Source organism: Ostrinia furnacalis, unplaced genomic scaffold (genome assembly GCF_004193835.3).
Source record: "Ostrinia furnacalis isolate ACB-3 unplaced genomic scaffold, ASM419383v2 OfSCF6691, whole genome shotgun sequence".
Classification (NCBI taxonomy): Eukaryota; Metazoa; Arthropoda; class Insecta; order Lepidoptera; family Crambidae; genus Ostrinia; species Ostrinia furnacalis.
In genome coordinates, this window is record NW_021136930.1 from 39,335 (window position 1) to 59,949 (window position 20,615).

Sequence of the window (20,615 nt, forward strand, 5' to 3'; positions counted from 1 at the left end):
AGAGGTATAGATTGTTTCATCCACGAAGACGCGCCCCACCATTCTTCCGCTAATGTTTGAGTGTTATCGGTACACGCTAAATGCTCCATGAGTGCACACACACACTACAGTAATGCCTTACGGCTTGCTCGGACCACACTCCCCGCACCCCGCGCGACCGAGACCAAACATTTGTGAGGCGTGTCTTTGTGGATGAAACGAACTATTATGTATATGTATAGATGTGCAAGTTACTTGGTAGACAATACATAGCAAGGTGTTATATTTATTCATAAATAAATCTAAGTCCTGTATTAGTTTAAAACTGAGAAAGTCTCTCTGATATGATCTGTCCAAAGATATTTTTCCATGAATGGTGAAACCAGTTGGCTTCTATCGAAAATATTAGTATTGCCAACTATAATCCCTGGCTATTGTATATGTCACCATTAAATTGTACACTCCGTCAATTTATAATATAACACGTGAGATTATACTAACGCGCGTGGACGGCGCAGGGTGACACACGAACCAATCACAGAGCTCTATTCAACGCTGTGCGTTCGATTTTCTGCTTCACTTAAGCAAACATTGTTTGTGAATACTGGTATAATAGTGGTTTAGGTTACATTAGATTGTAATCTGATGGAATTCACAATTTAATGGTGACATTTACATTATACACCCAATAAAATAAAGTCACTAAAAGACTTGACGTTCTGGAAACTATGTAGTTAGTTTGTATACGTAATTTGACTGTGTACTTACAGTTCCGAGCTAGTTCATTCACTAACTACATCAGACTATTGGTTATTACGAGTATTATAAATAAAAAGTTTTGTTTATAACACAAAAATGGGCAGTGCAATATAAAACGTATACTACCCGTTCGTGAGTGATGTCATATCGTCAGCGGCAAACTTATCGCGAACGGAGTACATTATTGAGGGTAGAAAGTGTAGCTTAAAACAAGTTAAAATTATTTGTGTAAAACATTTTGTTCTTTATAGATTTTGTTTTTATGACTACAAAACAACTTCTTTTGAATATCACAAAAGCTAGCTGTACTTATTTTGAATATTGTAACATCTTTTTAGTAGCTGCAAATAATTTTCTACAAATATTTCTGTAATAGCATCTGAGTTTAAACCTAAAAAACATTGAAATTTTTCACAATTAACAAACACAAAAAGTACAGTGATATCTTCGTAAAGCTGTAACGGATAACAATCTAACTTACATTTTACTGGTGTATATTTTCGATCACTAGCTTCTCTGTGCTGTACATATCTCCGATCACGACCTGTAATACGTAAAAATTACATTTAACTGACGTAGATTTGTTATCTCTGAAAACCTGGATTGTGGAGACCAGAAGACGGACATATCAACAGGTTTTATTAAAACTTGTAATCGTAATAAACTGTAATTGAAATTTCAATCAGCCGTTGAGTCAGCAAGACTGGTAGAGATTTTTTTTTCTGCATAACAAGGCAGTTATTGGACCACAATTGCACCTGATGTTAAGTGGGATGCACAGGTACATAATAATCTGCCCTGTAAGTGCCTATTCACTCTCGCCTTGAAAAGGCCCGGATCATAGTCTTCGGGAAAGACAGCAGCAGATGTTATAAGGCATTATCAAAAATCAAAATCAAAAATATTTATTCAGTTTAGACCACAAGTGGCACTTATGATTAAGTTCGCCAATCGTATTTTCTTCATGGGATAAGGTTTAAATAAATATACATACCTGACGTCTAATGATGCCCAAGTTTTCCTTTGCATAATCAAACTCCTTCTTAACAAGTTTAGGATTTGATAGAGTTTTGTTAGCCCTAAATGCATCTTGAACTTTCCTAAGAGCGTAGGACCTGAAATTTATTAACTACAATATAGAGAAAGTGACTTGAAACTCCATGTTGAAGTGAAAATAGCTCAATTTGCTATATTTAAAATGTAAAGCAACCATGAAACTGTAATAGGAATATTTTTAGCTAGCAGAAAACTACAAATTTTGTTGCAATCTTATGCAAAATACGATAATTTATACAATTTTGAGGTTATGTAATATTTTTCAAATAAATCTGCAGTTACCTGAAGTTGTAATTGGGAAACTTCTGAGATTCTCTCATAAGTAATTTATACATCGAAAGAATTTGCATCTTTGGTACGCCTGAAGACATTTTCAGATTTTTTTAGAAGGTTCAATTTTCACAAGAATTTTTCAGGGAAAATTGTGTAAATAAAAGTACGTTCGGTTTTGCGCAGTTAATGCTTATGTCAAAAGAAAAAGTTGATTTATTTCATAATTATTCATTTTAAAAATCAAAATTACAATAAATAAGTAAAATTGTTGTTTTAAATAGACATACAAATAAATAATTTATAATAAAACAGACTAATTATGATTTAAATCAGTATTAAACATGATTGTAAAACTTAGAACGGAACGTTATATCTACACTCGTTCCGTTTAAGGCACTTGTTTATTCAAAATAAATAATAAAAATATGAACTTTTAGGACCCGTAATATTCTTATTTGTAAGAAAAAATTTTTTACTCTAAGTAAATAAATAATGAAAATATTATGTAATAAATTAAATTAGAAACCAAACCTTCCTACAAAATGTTTACGTGATCGCACTTGCACAAGTCGACCGACAAAAAAATTTATATGTCAAAAAAGTGTTGCTATTTTAAGAATTTCTCCACTTAATTAGGATATTTAATTGAAATACTCGAAACTAAAAGCAATATCATAATATAGGCCCTGTTGTGGCCCCTGTGCCACTCATTTTTATACTTTTACATACATAAAAAAGTTCACAACCACTTTGTAAGACAAATCCACCAGGAAATTTGACTACTACAAAGGTTGATGAGAATCATTCGTTTCTATTATTAAGTTAAAAAATAAAGAAGGTTAAAAACATAGGTGTTATAAGAATAGGATAATTCATCCATATTCATTTAATTTTCATCATGCAACTAGTAGGTAACTTACTGTACCACCATCCATACAAATATTGTAGGAACATCCGGTGCATTTTCAAATTTCAACTTAGGGAATTTATATGAGGTATCATGGCAACACCAAATTAGTCGCAGTCATGTATTGAGCGAGGCATAGTGTATCAATGTGAATTTTAACGTTAAATTAAATATTTAACCACCATAACAACATCAAAATTTATTTAACCAAAACTGCTATCATTTGGTGATCGTTTGCAATCGACCGAGTTATTTTACAGTGAGTATTTTCAGTTGAAATACGTACGTACATATTGTGTTGATATTTACGTACATGTAATTTAGTTTTCAGCATAATCTGGTGTCTAGAATAGCCTTGTATACCTAGTAGTTGCGAAGAACGTGGGATATTAATCATATTCTTTATTGGAAGTAACTATTCTTGAGCTATAAATAACCTCTGAGGTAGGTAAACAATCCAACACTCTTGTTGTGTAATTTTTTCTTATTGGGTTAGGGTACTCATCATGCATGCAATGTTTATATTAGTAACATCGTTGCTCCAGTTGGTCTCTGACTGTCTAAGTAATATTAATTACTGTGTAACCTTATTTCTGGTGTTGAAATCATGTTGAGTAACTTAACTTTGTAAAGATCTAATAGGCTATCATACAAGAAAATTACTTTTTTTAATGGACAGTTTTACAAGGCATTCTGTAAATTCTCAGTAATTAATTTTAATGTAACAAAGTGGGTATTTCCACGCGACTTTGTTGTGTTTTAATTGCTTTTATGATAGATATTTACATATCTGTGTATTTTTATACAAGTGTGTGTGACATTGGTCAGATTATGAGGACAAGTTTTATTCTCATTGTTAATGTTTTTTTTTAGAATAATTTAAATAATTTAAATCTTATGTTAGTACAATTTTTCAATTGAGTTTCCTGTAGTAAAGCCATAAGTGACTAAAGTAACTTTCATAACTTTCTATTAATCCTAAAGAAGTGATAGGACTACATATGTCTAGGGACGTACCTACTGAGTGCTCTAAAGTTTGGTAAAATTTTTCTAGACTGCATTTGATTTTGTGTTGAATCTTTGGTCTTTACATCTCTAAAAGGTAGGTAGGTTTGTCTTTCCCCAGAGATGTGCATAGTGGATATAAACAAATTCTTCTACTAATATGAAGATCTTAATTTCTTAATATTCACTATATGTATTTTATTGAAAATTCACATTTTTACAACTGCATGAGATATGTCAGTGCTTAAATGAAATATGAACGGTGATAAGTTAATAATCAAAGTAAAAAGTGGTTTAAAATTCAATGAAGTTCAAAGTTTTAATAAATATTTTTCTGTTTTAAAAATATGATAGTACGTCTTCAATGAAACCAAATAAAATCTATATCCTGGTGCCTCTGACCAACTTTATTTACAATAAACAGATTTTTTTTTTTAAAACTAAGGCAAACTTAACTCTAAACAAAATAAAAATATAAACTTATATGTATTACTCAAAAATAAAAGTGTGTCCGTGAGGCAAAGAGGCGAGAATGCTGGCTGCATTTCCTCGCTGAATGGCAATACTAAGCCTTTGTGCAAGGAAAGAGCCAGCATTTAGATTTTCCGAAATTTTAATTAATTTAGGGGAAATGTTCCGAAACAGTAATTTAGCATTCGGTCCCCAAGGTCCGAAGGTCTCGACACCAAAAGGCGCAAATATGTAGTCATTAGAAAGTGACTCATATTTGTGCCGTTTGGCTAACTCAGCCGACTCTGCTGCAGCCCCAGCTTTAGCAACTGATTCCCTGAGGTGGGAAGGGGCTAAAGTGTCGACACATGTAGCGTCCCAAACTAAAGCCCGTCCCCGTTCCCAGGGAACCAGAGTGAGACCATCAGGTCTCTTGCCATCATCACGGACCAATCCACGTGGTTCTAACGTGGAAGGAACGTTGATGCTGGCAAGGGCTCTCCTGATGGCGTCGTTGAGAGCAGCGTGTCGGGCGAGACGACCAGCACTTTGATGGTTATAACATATACGTATAGTAGTCTGTTTGTCAGTTTAAATATTCAACTAAGCTTCATACAAATTACTTAAGTAAATATTGAGTGTAAACCAAATAGATGCTGAACTAGTGTCAACTGTATGTACCGACAGTAAACAATCTGGGTTATTTAGTTCTAAAAAGAGAAACTTTGCAACTAAATGATGTATAGGTAGTTTTATTTAAATTATTAATACTAGGGTACAAAAAATGTCTAGTTACTAGGCCCTAGTCACTTAAACAATTCAGTGCCTGTGTGACTCAAAATGTGGGATCTCTTTTCACACCCACATGGTGTAAAAACACCAAAAAAAACTGTAGATTACACACATTTTCTCCTCATAATTTATGTAACTTTCCATGATTTCACTATAAGCCATTAGTTTTTCACCATAGCTGCTACGATATTACGAAACGTATCATAAAAGTCATGGGCATAAAAATGGCGCGGCTCAAAACATCGTGTGGAACCGGTTTTCGCGCGCATTTCTTGTTATCGAACGAGTATCGCGCCAAAAGTCATTTTTGCACAAAAAAAATATAAACAGAGGTAAATATTTAAAGCTCATACAGGCTCTTAATTCATATTTTGTTTTTGTGTTTAAATTTTTCCATATGAACACTAGCGGCCGCCCGCGACTTCGTAGGCATGGACCCTGTCTTACCTCCTTAGGGGTGGAGTTTCGTAAAATCCGTTCTTAGCGGATGTCTACACCCTTTAAGGATTTCAAGTTTGTAGGTGTTAATAGTTTCTGAGATTTCGTGATTAATAAGTGAGTGGTATTTCGCATTTAGATTATTGCGATTTTTGTAGAGTTTTTCCGACTACTTTTCGCTACTACGCGAATATGTGTTAATCACTGTAAATTCGCCCACTCACGTTCCGCAAATATTTTTGGAGCAGTTTATACAGTTTACAGTAGAAGTGCATACAATGAACTAAATTAAATTAGTTAATCTGAAAATTATTTGAAGCGCGTAACATTTTCACAAAGCTAAAATATTTTCTGACATCCCACTGTCCCACACAGTTCTGTCACAAAATATCTGTCGTCTGACCAAACTTGCATTGTACATGCAGCGTTAAATCCCTTACATGATTTTCAAAGTCGCACTAAAGTAAGGTGCACGGTTTGCAGTGCAAAATCTTATGCGTAGTAGGTACTAATCAAATCCCTACTAATAATGATGAAACTACGAAAGTAACTGTCTGTCTGTGTAGCTTTCACGCCTAAATCACTGAACTGATTTTGATGAAATTTGTCAGAGAGGTGGTTTAAGACCCGGGAAAGGATATAGGATAGTTTTTATCCCGGTTTTTGAAACACGGACGCGCAGAAGTTTTTCTGTGACAGACAAAATTTCACGCGGGAAGAAATATGGGCGGAAAGCTTGTCAAAAATATTAATTTAATTTTTACCAGTATTTTGGCACTTACGAACGTCAAAGTTTAAAAAAAGGTAGCCCTTATAAGTCACTTTACATGTCTCCTTACCTCTTGGGCCCAATCTTCGAGACAAAATAATAAAGTGAATTAATATCAAGTGCCGAGAAGAAACGCCGGTACAACTCGATACCAGTCCTAATTGACCAGTCAATACTCGATGTATGAGTTGCTATTTAAGCCTAATTTGAATGGCATTACTAAAATAGAACCTGACGTCATCCCGGGCTTCCATTTTTGTCGGTCGGAAGGCATTTATCAGGTGGTGATATGTATCGAAATATAGCAAGTAGGTAGGTGTCAGACTATGCATTTTTGCTGCAAAATAGCTTCTATGACGAGGTCATAAGATGCTACGGTGATAAGATTGATATGCACAGTCTTTTATTTTCCGAACTTCCACGGGATAGGCAAGTAATATATTCAGGTATTATAGATAATTATATCATGCATCAATATAAAGTAAATATAGCTGCCAATTTTCTAGTGTAACGGAGAAAAAAATGTTTTCTGAAAATCATAAATTATTAAATAATTCCTAAATTACTGCAGCAATAACCATTTATTTTTGCATAAAGGTAGACGTTATAGTGATAGGTAAATTTATTTACAAAATTCTGACTTAATGTAATTTTTTTAGAAAATATGCTTCTAAAACTGTTTTTTTTATAAAATCACAAAATCGAATATTTCTTCGAAACTAAACAAATTCAACTACTAGTTCCTTCATCAATTTTATACATAATAGTAATATCTAACGATTGAATTAATAAAACAGGGATGTCCGCTTCTAAGCCAAAATAAAACACTGTGATATGCTGTCGTCTAAACATTTTGCGCACGCACTTAGATGGATGTTAAGTTGAGATTTTGCTAAGGATTGTCTGTATGTTTATTTTTGACATTATTATTACTAGCGGCCGCTAGGAATTCTTTTTACACGATGTGTCTCGAAATTGGATAAAGGTGACTGAGTTTCTTCCGCCACTTCTTCTCAGCACCAGCCCATATGTTGTCCCGAAGTGGTGGAAGGGCAAGCTGTATTTGGGACGTATACACGTGCCCTGGAAAGGGTCTAAGTACTGAATAAATGATTTGACTGCACACGATGCAAAACGTCAATGTCGAGTCTCTACAATATCGATGGCATTTTGACTTTGAAAAGGGGCATAAAACAGTCACCCATATTATCGCCCGTATTCACAAACGATGCTTGCTTAAGTGAAGCAGCAACTCGAACGCACAGCGTTGAATAGAGCTCCGTGATTGGTTCGTGTGGGACCCTGTGCGTCCACGAGCACTGTAAGACTTCATAGTTTGTGAATACGGGCGTGAATCTTTTCAAATTCAAATTCAAATTATTTATTGCATGTCACATGGGTAAGGGTTGACAGGAACATAATATTGAACATGTGACGCCCAGTGAAGGCGTTGCAAAAACTTAAAAATAACATTAAATAAAATAGAGAATTATTACCTAAAATAAAATTAAATAAACATTAAAATTATAAAATCAAATAAACATTAAAATTAGAAAATTAAATACTAATAGAGCCTGACCAGGAACATAAAAACCCTGGCATAGAGGCGCGTCAATTGCATTTGATAGTGCAACACTGAGTACAGTCGTACCTGTGTTAAATTAATAGTAGCCTATTAGCACGTTATAAGTTAGCACTTTATGTATCAGGATTCAGGATTACGGGCTAATTTGATATTTTCATAAATTAACGAAAATATAAAATATTATTATAGGTAACCTGATTTAAATAAATTAAATGAAACCATCAATCGAGCTAGTAGAATTTATTTTATTATTCATCAATAATCAAATTCAGAACTTGAATATTCAACTGCAATGTCTGCTCATGAACGCTTCAAATTCGGTACTTCTTTCCCAATCCCATAAAACTCAACACTTAGAAAGTGACAAAAAATTTTAAAATAGGTAGTTGAAACAAACCACATCCACAGCTAATTTTCATAGTGGACTGTACTATACGATAAACATGTCAGTCAATTTGACAACCTTTGTCGGAAACATTATTCAATGAAAATATTGTCCGAACCCTTAGTATTTCTCTTCGACAAATACTTTAACACATTGTAAACCACTTTTCTTTCACGACTATAAAAATATTTTAGCAATTTAATTCATAAAACCAATTGCGCACATTTAAAATAAAGTTTGTTTACACTTTGACAGCAATAGACTGACATGCAAGGTGACATGTCAATGAAGTTTTCAGTTACTGTTGCCATTAAAAGAAATTAGTACCATTAGTTTTCCGCAACATGGCGAGGGTTTTTATGTTCCTGGTCAGGCTATAAATTATACAATTACATTATTATTATTATTATATAAACAAAGACAGACCATTGCAAATAAACAATTATTCTATTCTATTCTATTCTACATAATATTTTCATTAAAAAATTCAGAGATGGAATAATAGCTTTTGAGAGTGAGAAACTTCTTTAATTGTTTTTCATATGATGATATTTTATCTATATTTTTAATTTCATTTGGGATGTGGTTATATATNTGTGATATGCTGTCGTCTAAACATTTTGCGCACGCACTTAGATGGATGTTAAGTTGAGATTTTGCTAAGGATTGTCTGTATGTTTATTTTTGACATTATTATTACTAGCGGCCGCTAGGAATTCTTTTTACACGATGTGTCTCGAAATTGGATAAAGGTGACTGAGTTTCTTCCGCCACTTCTTCTCAGCACCAGCCCATATGTTGTCCCGAAGTGGTGGAAGGGCAAGCTGTATTTGGGACGTATACACGTGCCCTGGAAAGGGTCTAAGTACTGAATAAATGATTTGACTGCACACGATGCAAAACGTCAATGTCGAGTCTCTACAATATCGATGGCATTTTGACTTTGAAAAGGGGCATAAAACAGTCACCCATATTATCGCCCGTATTCACAAACGATGCTTGCTTAAGTGAAGCAGCAACTCGAACGCACAGCGTTGAATAGAGCTCCGTGATTGGTTCGTGTGGGACCCTGTGCGTCCACGAGCACTGTAAGACTTCATAGTTTGTGAATACGGGCGTGAATCTTTTCAAATTCAAATTCAAATTATTTATTGCATGTCACATGGGTAAGGGTTGACAGGAACATAATATTGAACATGTGACGCCCAGTGAAGGCGTTGCAAAAACTTAAAAATAACATTAAATAAAATAGAGAATTATTACCTAAAATAAAATTAAATAAACATTAAAATTATAAAATCAAATAAACATTAAAATTAGAAAATTAAATACTAATAGAGCCTGACCAGGAACATAAAAACCCTGGCATAGAGGCGCGTCAATTGCATTTGATAGTGCAACACTGAGTACAGTCGTACCTGTGTTAAATTAATAGTAGCCTATTAGCACGTTATAAGTTAGCACTTTATGTATCAGGATTCAGGATTACGGGCTAATTTGATATTTTCATAAATTAACGAAAATATAAAATATTATTATAGGTAACCTGATTTAAATAAATTAAATGAAACCATCAATCGAGCTAGTAGAATTTATTTTATTATTCATCAATAATCAAATTCAGAACTTGAATATTCAACTGCAATGTCTGCTCATGAACGCTTCAAATTCGGTACTTCTTTCCCAATCCCATAAAACTCAACACTTAGAAAGTGACAAAAAATTTTAAAATAGGTAGTTGAAACAAACCACATCCACAGCTAATTTTCATAGTGGACTGTACTATACGATAAACATGTCAGTCAATTTGACAACCTTTGTCGGAAACATTATTCAATGAAAATATTGTCCGAACCCTTAGTATTTCTCTTCGATTTTTAAAATATGCCACATAGATTTTTTTTTATATTTTTCTGATAACCAGCACAACTTGCCTCAACACCCAGTTCCGGCTTGACGTTACATTACGGGACACCCTGTATATTTTTATTAACATTGAGTGTGGCGCGGAAGAGTATAATTCGAGTTTAGTAGTTGGTATCTTCAGTTTGTTTTGATAACGATTATTGCGTATCGTCATCTTCTTTTCTCACAGCATAAAAACGAAAGTTTTCGTACATTGCAGTGCAGCAGTGATGACTCACGACACTGAGATGTGGCCCTTGACCTCTTAAATACACTTCAAGCACTTGAGAGAGCTACGCTTGGAGTTTCTCTACGTGATGCCACAATGAGAACATCTGTATAAGAAAAAAAATCATCGTTAGCTTCTCGAAATAGCGGTGACAATCACTTTCACGGCCAACTTTCGCATCTTTAAATTATGTATTTTACAGGAGAGCGTTTTGAAAGCTTAAAACGAACATATGGTGCAGTTTTTTTGACTAAATATGATTTTCACTAAGCCTAAGCGCAGACCACCGATTTTTAGTGTAATGTGCGCATTTCCATACATGCCCATATTGATCAACTGCCCGACTAAACTATCGGCCGACGAAAAATCGATGGTCTGCGTCTAGGCTTATACGAAATATGGTGCAGTTTTTGACTGAATATATTTCCACTAAAACAGCAGATTCTTAAGTTTGCCGTGGATGTGCTAGGAATATTCTAAACTAGCGACCCGCCCCAGTTTCGCACGGGTGCTAAGTATACATATAAATCTTGCTCTTGAATCAACCTATCTATTAAAAAAAACCGCATCAAAATCCGCTGCGTAGTTTTAAAGATCAAAGCATACATAGGGACAGACAGCGGAAAGCAACTTTGTTTTATTATGTAATGATTATTTATGAACCTTCTACAAAGTATTAAGAAAACATTAAAAATAATGAATGAAATCGTCTTATTTATTCTCAAATACTGACGTGACCAAGGGCAACACGGATTCATTTTTATTGTTAAACATAAACTGCAATAAAAGTAACCAAAACCGGTCCCACGACATTTTAAATGTCATTGTGGTTCTGTTTTTATTTACAAAAGCCCTTATCACAAGTGTTGATGTGCTACGAAATAAAATCTTGATACTTGATGGTTCAAGTAACCAAGTTGAGTCCCTTGACAAAGTATTAGTCGTGACATTTTTGATTCGAAATCGCTTCGTTCTATCTTCGGTGATCTGTCAGTCAGTCCCAGGCTCGCAGCAAGAGAAATGTATCTCAGATTTAAGAGTAGCCATGATGTAAAGATAAAGATATTTATTTGCAAGAGGTAATTAGTAATGTATTATAAAGTATTGCTATACAGTAATACCAGAGTGTAATACCTCGCTTTACGCGACCCCGTATTGCGCGGTTTCACTACAACGCTAATTTCAAATTTCGCATTCAAATGCCTCAAATTACGCGAAAGAATGTGTAAGTTGTTGTAGTCATTAACTTCTCTTTGGTCGCGGGAATCCTCGCTACCTCTGCACATTCTGATAGAAAAATTGGGGACTCCGCCTCCAACGACCTTGTTCTATGGGGATTCCCTCGTTCGTTTCCTTTATTCCGGCGTGTTTAGCTCGGCTAGCAGTCGTGTTTTAACATTTATTGATTCGTATTTTATTGTATTCTATTTTTATAGAATACAATAAACTAGCTTTCCGCCTTGTCTGTCACAGAAAAGCTTTATCGCGTGGCTATAAACCTCACGGAGCCCGAGACCTTTCCAACGAATACAAAACCGTGGAAATCGGTTCGTGCGTTCTGGAGTTATAGCATCCAGGAAGGAAAACCCGACTTATTTTTATATAGTAGATTTTTGACGATGTTTAATCATCAACCTTGATATGAATTTCAGTTAACGCGATTTTTACCGGAACGTATCCCTCGCGTAAAGCGGGGTATTACTGTACCTAAGTTTTGCTATTCCTATCGATGGAAAAAGTAGTACAAGCAATGTGTAAAGCCTGCGCTGTGTATTTGTCTGCCGCTTAGGGTTGCAATAATGGTCATAATTGGCAGGATTCTCCAGATTTTTTGTATATTCTCCCGACTCCCGACAAAACCAAAATCTTCCGACAAACATTTTAATTTGATTTGTTTCAGTACACTACATGGCACATGATGGCGAGAAACAAAGCTGGGACGATGACGAGCGCTTCTATTCTTCAGGCCGAGACAGCGACGACAGCCCTATACTATCCTACAGGTTAGTATCAGAATTCCCGTCTGCCCAGATCTTCCATTTGCCTATGATACGAGATTATTCCCACCTCTCGTTCCCACCGCTGCAACTCCTGTGTAGCCAGGATCTACAGCTTGACCGCCAATAATAACCCAACCAGTGAAGGTTTTTGCCCCGGGGTAAAGTCTGCCGCCTCTGTGGTCTAGTGGTAAGACCACCTGCTTCAGTCGCAGAGGTCCCGGGTTCGATTCCCAGTGGGGGCAGATTTTTCTGTTCGGTTTGGTTGGTGGTAGGGCTTGTTGTAAGTCCGCCTGGCTAGCTACCACCATCTTACCTAAGTCTGTCGCCATAACAACAGTGTTAACAGCATTGTTGTGTTCCGGCAGTTAGAGGTAAGATAGTCAGTTCCTCCGTGGTTGAGGATTCCGGGTGAAGCTCGCTTCCACCTTCGGCCTGATCGTCACTTATTATCAGGTGAGATACAGGCCAAGAGCTTCCTCTTTGTGGATAAAAAAAGTTAAACTGTCATTGGACCGGCAACGAAATTAATCAGAAGAACATAGGAGTTCGAAGTTAAGGTTCGACTTCCCTCCATTGCAAAGCGGATGACAGGTGACAAACAAAGGTTTAGTAACCTTTAAGAAAAGACCTATGCCTATGGTAGAAAGCCTATGACAGTAGAGGGTCGTGCTCCTTTAGTGGAGACTCTATGACCTGACGATGATGGTATATCTTTAAATACATATAACTCAAAGGTGACTGACTGACTGACATAGTGATCTATCAACGCACAGCCCAAACCACTGGACGGATCGGGCTGAAAGGCATGCAGGTAGATGTTATGACGTAGGCATCCGCTAAGAAAGGATTGTACGAAACTCCACCCCTAAGGGGGTAAAACGGGATCCACGCGTACAAAGTCGCGGGCGGCCGCTAGTCTATGAATAACTAGCTGACCCGGCGAACTTTGTTCCGCCTTAATGGCAATAAATAAACAAATTAATGGGATAAAAAGTATCCTATGTCCTTCTCCTGGCTCTAAACTACCTCCCTGCCAATTTTCAGCTAAATCGGTTCAGCCGTTCTTGAGTTATAAGTGGAGTAACTAACACGACTTTCTTTTATATATATAGATATAGATAGATAGGCATTCATAACCAGTCTGGCCAACGTGGGGGGTGAAGGCCAAATACTCCATTTGCCTGTTAAATTAGAGGTACTCTTGCAGTGGAGACTGAATGACTTGACGATGACGTAACTGCCTTATTTATTTACTTATTTATTTATTATTCTTCTAACTTCTTCTTTTTTTCGTATCAACAAACCTACACAGCGTCGGCCCAAAACTCCGCCACAAGAGTGGCGTTGTCAGTAGCCTTCATTAAATCATCCTGCTTGCAGTTGTTTGGGCACGCAGGGCACGACATCATGTGCTTCGTCGACTGGGAAACAAAACCACACCTGCACTCCAAGAACAGATTGTCCTTACTACCTGACGCTGTGCGAGTCTGCACTATGCCCATGCGGCGAGGAAGTCGAAGAGAGCCGCGATCACGCACTTTGGGAATGTAATCTCTGACGAAGCTCGACAGAAGATGCTGGATGCGACACGGAGAGCCGAGCAAGGACTTGTTTATCACCAGGACCTCACGAGTAGTCGCAGTAACTGGATCGCGCTGCGCGAGTTCGCGCACCTGGCACACAATCAGGCGAAGTTATGAGAAGAAGTGATGACATTTATCAACGATAGCAGCCCGACGCGAAGTACCGTATTTGTGGTGTCAAGCCCCAGAAGGGGGAGAATTGACTATGAGAAGGGACATGGATCAGATAAATTTGTAGGGAGTCAAGCAAAGCGCCCGGGGAAAGGAGACCAGAGCAAGTACCCGCGCGCTCTCCCGAGATTCGGTTCGTACGCCGTGAGGCAGGAAGAACCATGGGTGGTGGTGTCCTTACTACGGCTGACCTGCGTCCGAAGTCTATTTAAAGACTTCCTCATTAGTAGTTAGTATTCGAGATAATGGTTTTGTTAATCAGGAACTCAAATTAGGAACAGGCAGCTCTAAAAAAGTTTGTAGTTTAAGAACACCTGCCCGCCAAATGTTGGTCTCTTAGCGCTTAGGGCAAAAAAACTATGAGACATGTAACGCTTAGTGCCTTTTCACACGTTCCGGTTGCCGGCTATCCGGCGCCGGGTACCCGGTGGTGAAGTGTATGGGCATGGTACGTAGCTTTCACATGTTCCGGCGTAATTAATCCGGCATGCCCATACATTTGACGCCGGGTAACCTTCGCCGGTTAGCCGGCAACCGGGACGTGTGAAAAGGGCCTTACATTGTTTTTAGCCTATTTTCTTTCAATATTTTACGGTGTTTTTAAGTACTATTTTAATTTTCATCATCATCATCATCATCATTCAGCCATAGGACGTCCACTGCTGAACATAGGAATCCCCCAATGCTTTCCATGTTGATCGATTGGTAGCGACCTGCGTACAGCGCTTCCCTGCTACCTTTATGATGTCGTCGGTCCACCTTGTAGGTGGTGGACGTTCCACGCTACGATTTTAATTTTAATATACTATAAAATAAAGGATTTTTTACCTTGATAAACCACATGGAAACAAGTGTGAAATGTTCTCTTTAATTAATTCTAAAACTAAGCGGAAATATGGGCACTGCTTATCTTACCGGGTTTTATTTTAATCTTAAATTAATTTAATTAATCCTATACTTTAGCTCACATTTTGCCTCATTATCCTTTATCGAATACTAACGCCCGTATTCACAAACATTACTATGAGGTCTCACAGTGCGCGTGAACGCAGAGGGTGACATACGAACCAATCACAGAGCTCTATTCAACGCTGTGCGTTCGATTTGCTGCTTCAATTATGCAAGTATCGTTTATGAACACGGGCGTTACAGGTTTACATACCTATTTCAGATTTTAATAAATAATATTATTTACTTAACTTAATATTTGTACCGATTTAATGCTCAAAGACTGTCCCAAATAAAGAGAAAAGAAAATATGAAAGAAAATGTTTTAGGAATCTTGTCGAAATGTTAAAAGTTCGGGTTACAAAACTAAAAAAAAGTGACAAAGGATAGGATTACAACTAAATGAATGATTTTAAATGAAGTTTAGGTTCGTTTCACCCGAATGACGTCCACTGCTGGACAAAGGCCTCCCCCAAGGATTTCCACAAAGACCGGTCCTGCGCCGCCCGCATCCAGGCACCTCCCGCGACCTTCACCAGATCGTCGGTCCTCCTAGTGGGAGGCCTGCCCACACTACGTCTTCCGGCTCGTGGTCGCTATTCGAGAACTTTTCTGCCCCAACGGCCATCAGCTCTGCGAGCTATGTAGTTTAGGTCATCATCATCATCATCATTTCAGCCACAGGACGTCCACTGCTGAACATAGGCCTCACCCAATGATTTCCACAATGGCCAGTTGGTGGCGGCCTGCATCCAGCGTCTTCCCGCTACCTTTATGAGGTCGTCGGTCCACCCAGTTTAAGTACCTTTAGGTAGGTAGGTTAGTGTACCTTTTCATTATCACAGAGCTACAGTAAAAAGCGAAACAAGGTCATGCGCGTTTCCTGCTATGAAACAATGGGAAAAAAATAATTAAACAAACCGCTGACAATAGAAATGGTTCAGTCTACTAAGTACTTGTTTTCTTCATGGCCATGCGATGGATTGTTATTGATTGGAACGATTTATCTTTTAAATGCGGGCATAGTTATAGTTATAGTTTTTTATAGTTACTTTTGTGAAGCCTCAATGTAACCTTGTTGGTGTTCAAATAAATAAATAAATAAATAGTGCATAAATTAGTAACCTACGGCTGATTTTGTGAGACTGACGAACGCACAGCGTTGAATAGAGCTCTGTGATTGGTTCGTGTGTCACCCTGTGCGTCCACGCGCACTGTGAGACCTCATAGTAATGTTTGTGAATACGGGCGTAAGTTCTCAGCACTTGCCAAATGTTTGTCTCGAAGCTCTGGTAGGGCAGAAAATAATGATACAATACACTGAAAGTTGCATTTTCTCCTCGTTAAAAAAACAATGCCGAATTATAAAGCCAATTTCGATTTTTGCTCTACATACGATTAATTTTTATACGGGTGTTCCTACCTACCATGCGTATCGATCAAACCGCCATGTATGACTCGCGATTGTGCATAATTGTGAAGTTTATTTTTTGTTAAAATTGTATTTAAAAAATCATATGCCAAATCAAATTGGGCAATAGAAGAAGTTACCTGCTATTATAATGCGAACCAACCGAACCTTTGTTTGTCACCTGTCATCCGCTTTGCAATGGAGGGAAGTCGAACCTTAATTTCGAACTCCTGCAATGTTCTTCTGATTAATTTCGTTGCGGGTCCAATGACAGTTTAACTTTCCCCCGGGACAAGCTTGACCTTCATTGGTTGGGTTTTTGTGGCGGTCAAGCTGTAGATCCTGGCTACACAGGAGTTGCAGTGGTGGGAACGAGAGGTGGGAATAATCCCGTATTATAATGCGAACATTAGACGTCCCCAACCCGTCTGGCCAGCGTGGGGAGTGTAAGCCAAATCCTCTTGCCTCTGGTAAATTAGAGAGGGTCGAGCTCCTGCAATGGAGACTAAATGACCTGATGATGGTGATGATTCTCTTGTCCCTTTTGACGTAAAGCATGACGTACGTAATGTTGACGTTCAGCCAAACTAACGCGATCAGACTTAAATGCATTGATCGCCATCGCTGGCCGCTGCACGCCAGCTGATCGCGTTGGTTTGGCTGAACCTTTAGGCCTCAGCCTCGAGTTTAGCGGGCAGCGGGGCGGCGGCGGTAGCGGCGCGGGAGCGGCAGGATCTTATGCGTAAAATCAAATAGACCGGTTCTCGAAAACAGCGGCGCGGGAGCAGGCAACGAGCGGGCAACGGCGCAGGAGCGGGCAACGAGCGGGCAGCGCACTCCTTCTTTTGCCCACAATAAATCGAGCGTTAGGAATAAATTTGAATCGAAATAAAATTGTCGCCGTTGTTCAGACATTTCGTTTGCGAATAAAAACAAATATCTCGACAACACAACCCCGAACACAACACTTCGCCGCTAAAGCGCCGCGCGAGCTGCCCGCTTGTTTCGAGAACGGGTCTGCGTTGCCCGCCCCGCTCCCGCGCCGCCACCGCTCCCGCGCCGCTGCCTGCTAAACTCGAGGCTGAGGCCTTAGAGATGTAATGCGTGCCGCAAAAACATTTCATCATCATCATCAACGTCATTTCACCCATACGACGTCCACTGCTGAACGTAGGCCTCCCTTAATGACTTCCAGCGGCCTGTATTTATGAGGTCGTCAGTTCACCATGTGGGTAAACATTGGTGGAAAAACATTTAATAACTTCGTAAATTAGGACGTTTAAAATTCTGCCTAGAATTTGCTTTTGGTATAAAATAATGATTTGTGAATCAATCAAAAAGCTATCTATAATCTCATTCCCGCAAAGTAAAATTAATCTTGTAATCAAACATGATTTTTAATCTAAATCTGAATCTATAATCTCTAATCAATTTAATCTGTAATCTATGATTCATTACTATCATGTCGCATTTTATTACAAAACATCCAATTAAATTGATAAAAACATTCCAATTAGTTCAATTGAGCTGTTTCTAATCATGCCTTAGTTTTTAATCCATTAATCGCACACGCCGTCAGTACATGTTACTTAATTAATTAATTTGTCAACTAAGTTCGTTAAAATTGAAAATGGCCTTCAAATGTGCTGGCCGTTAAAAATGACTAAACAAAAAAATGCGCCAGCTCAGTAACTGATGGAATGCTTTAGGCAGTGTTTTTCAACCTTTTTCATGACACGACACGACCCCCCTAGTATAAAAAATATTTTGCGACCCCCCGACTGCTCGCTTTTTTTCATGCATTTTTTAAGGTTACAAAGATGTAAGGACTGAATTTTTCAATATACAGCATTTTATGCATTTGCAAAATTAAATTTCGGAGAAATCTAACTTTAAAACTTTACTGTTTTTTTACTGACTTAGTTTTTACGACCAGGTTGAAAAACACTGCTTTAGGGTATAATATAACATCACCCTACAGCCAATAAGGGCGGAGCAGTAAAGAAAAATGTTGCAAAAACGGGAAATATTATTCAAACTTTCCACGCGTACGAAGTCGCGGGCACGGCTAAAGCCTGGCCCGTGAGCACGTAGAATCCCGTCCAATGACCCCAAGCTACCCATCCCTATCGCTCGCGCGTAATTATGTTGCTGTCGCGCTCGCACACTCACTGCGGGCGCCCGTCGCACAGTCGCGACAGCACCATAATTACGCGCGTGCAATAGGGATGGGTAGCTTGGGGTCATTGGACGGGATTCTACGTGCTCACGGACCAGGCTTTAGCGAAATTATAAAAATGCGGGCATGGCTGAAATCCGCAACACAAGAAAAACGCACTAACGCCCGTATTCACAAACGATGCTTGCTTAAATGAAGCAGCAAATCGAATGCACAGCGTTGAATAGAGCTCTGTGATTAGTTCGTGTGTCACCCTGTGTGTCCACGCGCACTGTGAAACCTCATAGTAATGTTTGTGAATACGGGCGTAAATTATTAAGTATTTGTTCCAGATACGACCGCCACCGCCGCTATGCGTCATATACACAGGCCTCGGAGCCTCACGGGCCCCGCGAGAGGAGGTCCGCCGTCACCGCGCTGGCCAAGTGCTTCCTGTTCTCCGCCGCCATGATCCTGTTCTGCGCGCTGCTCTACATCCCGGCCTACAACCGCGCCAGCGACCAGCTGCCCAAAGGTGCGTCATCATCATTACAGCTATGCACCCAGCCCTGAACGAACCAAAGTCGCTGACATAGCCCGACGGATTAGCAAGCTGAAGTGGCAATGGGCAGGGCACATGGTACGCAGAACTGACGGCCGATGGGGCAGAAAAGTTCTGGAATGGAGGCCGCGTACCGGAAAACGCAGCGTGAGACGTCCACCTACAAGGTGGACCGACGACATCGTAAAGGTATCAGGGAAGCGCTGGATGCAGGCCGCTACCAATCGATCAACATGGAAAGCATTGGGGGAGGCCTATGTTCAGCAGTGCACGTCCTATGGCTGAAATTATGATGATGATGATGACCCAGCCCTGGACAAAGAGAAAATAGCCCAAACGGTACCAGCTGCCCAAAGGTGCGTCATTATCCAACAGCCCAAGGACATCTACTCCTTGACGAAAGCCCAACGGTGTCAACTCCTCAAAGGTGAGTTCATCATCATTGCAGCCAAAGGACATTCCCTCCTTGACAATAGCGTCCCCAAGGGCAATTCCAAGGTTGCCAGTCACTTAAAAAGGGTCTGGTATCAGATTTCTCCTATTACCACCGTCTCAGAGACTTGGACCTCACTTTTTGCTTAAAAAGTGACGTCATCATTCAGCCAAAGGACGTTCACTGCTGGACAAAAGTCTTCCTCAAGGATTTTCTCAACTCTAGACCTACGCTGTCCGCGGGCTCTTCGGGCTCTTCTTGCGGTGTCCTTCCCGCAAACTTCACTAGATCGTCGGTCCACTGAGTGGTAGGCCGTAACACTGTGTCTTCTGGTTCGTGATCGCCGCTCAAGAACTTTTCTGCTCCTAAGACCATCAGGCCTTCATCAGTCCACCGAATGAGAGTCGCTTTAGACACTGTCTAAGGTCAGTTCAGCATCATTTCTGCCTATCGTCTGCTAGATAAAGGCGACAATAGCCCAACGATGTCAGCTGCTTATAGGTTCGTTGGTCTCATACCCTTACAGCGTCCCAATGCTTCTCATAGAAGACCTTCTGTCTCAATGCTGGGCGAAAGTATCCCCCCACATTCCTCCACGACGACGTCACTTTTTACTTACTTGATGACTTCATCATTCAGCCAAAGGATGTCCACTGCAGAAGAAAGATTCCAAAGTGTCTTATTGCTGGGAAAAGGTCTAGTCCCATTTCCCTCCAACGATAAAGGTCCAAAGGTGACAAAAGCACAACGGCTTCGTGTTGGATCCGAGGGTCCCCATCTAGACTTACGCTTCCACAGATGTTGCAAGAAAACACTA

The 20,615-nt window shown here is 39.0% G+C and overlaps 2 protein-coding genes across 2 annotated transcripts in view; one reads left to right on the forward strand and one right to left on the reverse strand.

Annotated features, from left to right (window-relative positions):
• Positions 1–240: 240 nt before the first annotated feature.
• Positions 241–2,250, reverse strand: bcn92 (LYR motif-containing protein bcn92). The gene is made up of 3 exons (XM_028318182.1): positions 2,077–2,250; positions 1,733–1,853; positions 241–1,282 (listed from the first exon to the last, which is right to left on the reverse strand). The coding sequence occupies exons 1-3, from the start codon at positions 2,163–2,165 to the stop codon at positions 1,223–1,225; spliced, it is 270 nt and encodes an 89-aa protein (XP_028173983.1). The 5' UTR covers positions 2,166–2,250; the 3' UTR covers positions 241–1,222.
• A 774-nt stretch (positions 2,251–3,024) lies between these two features.
• The window catches only part of LOC114362691 (uncharacterized), a 30,920-nt gene continuing 13,329 nt past the window's right edge, over positions 3,025–20,615 (forward strand). The window contains exons 1-3 of the mRNA XM_028318157.1: positions 3,025–3,233; positions 12,433–12,535; positions 19,157–19,338. Of these exons, the coding sequence (XP_028173958.1) occupies positions 12,441–12,535; positions 19,157–19,338 (277 nt within the window). The 5' untranslated portion in view covers positions 3,025–3,233; positions 12,433–12,440. The remainder of the gene's footprint in view (positions 3,234–12,432; positions 12,536–19,156; positions 19,339–20,615) is intronic.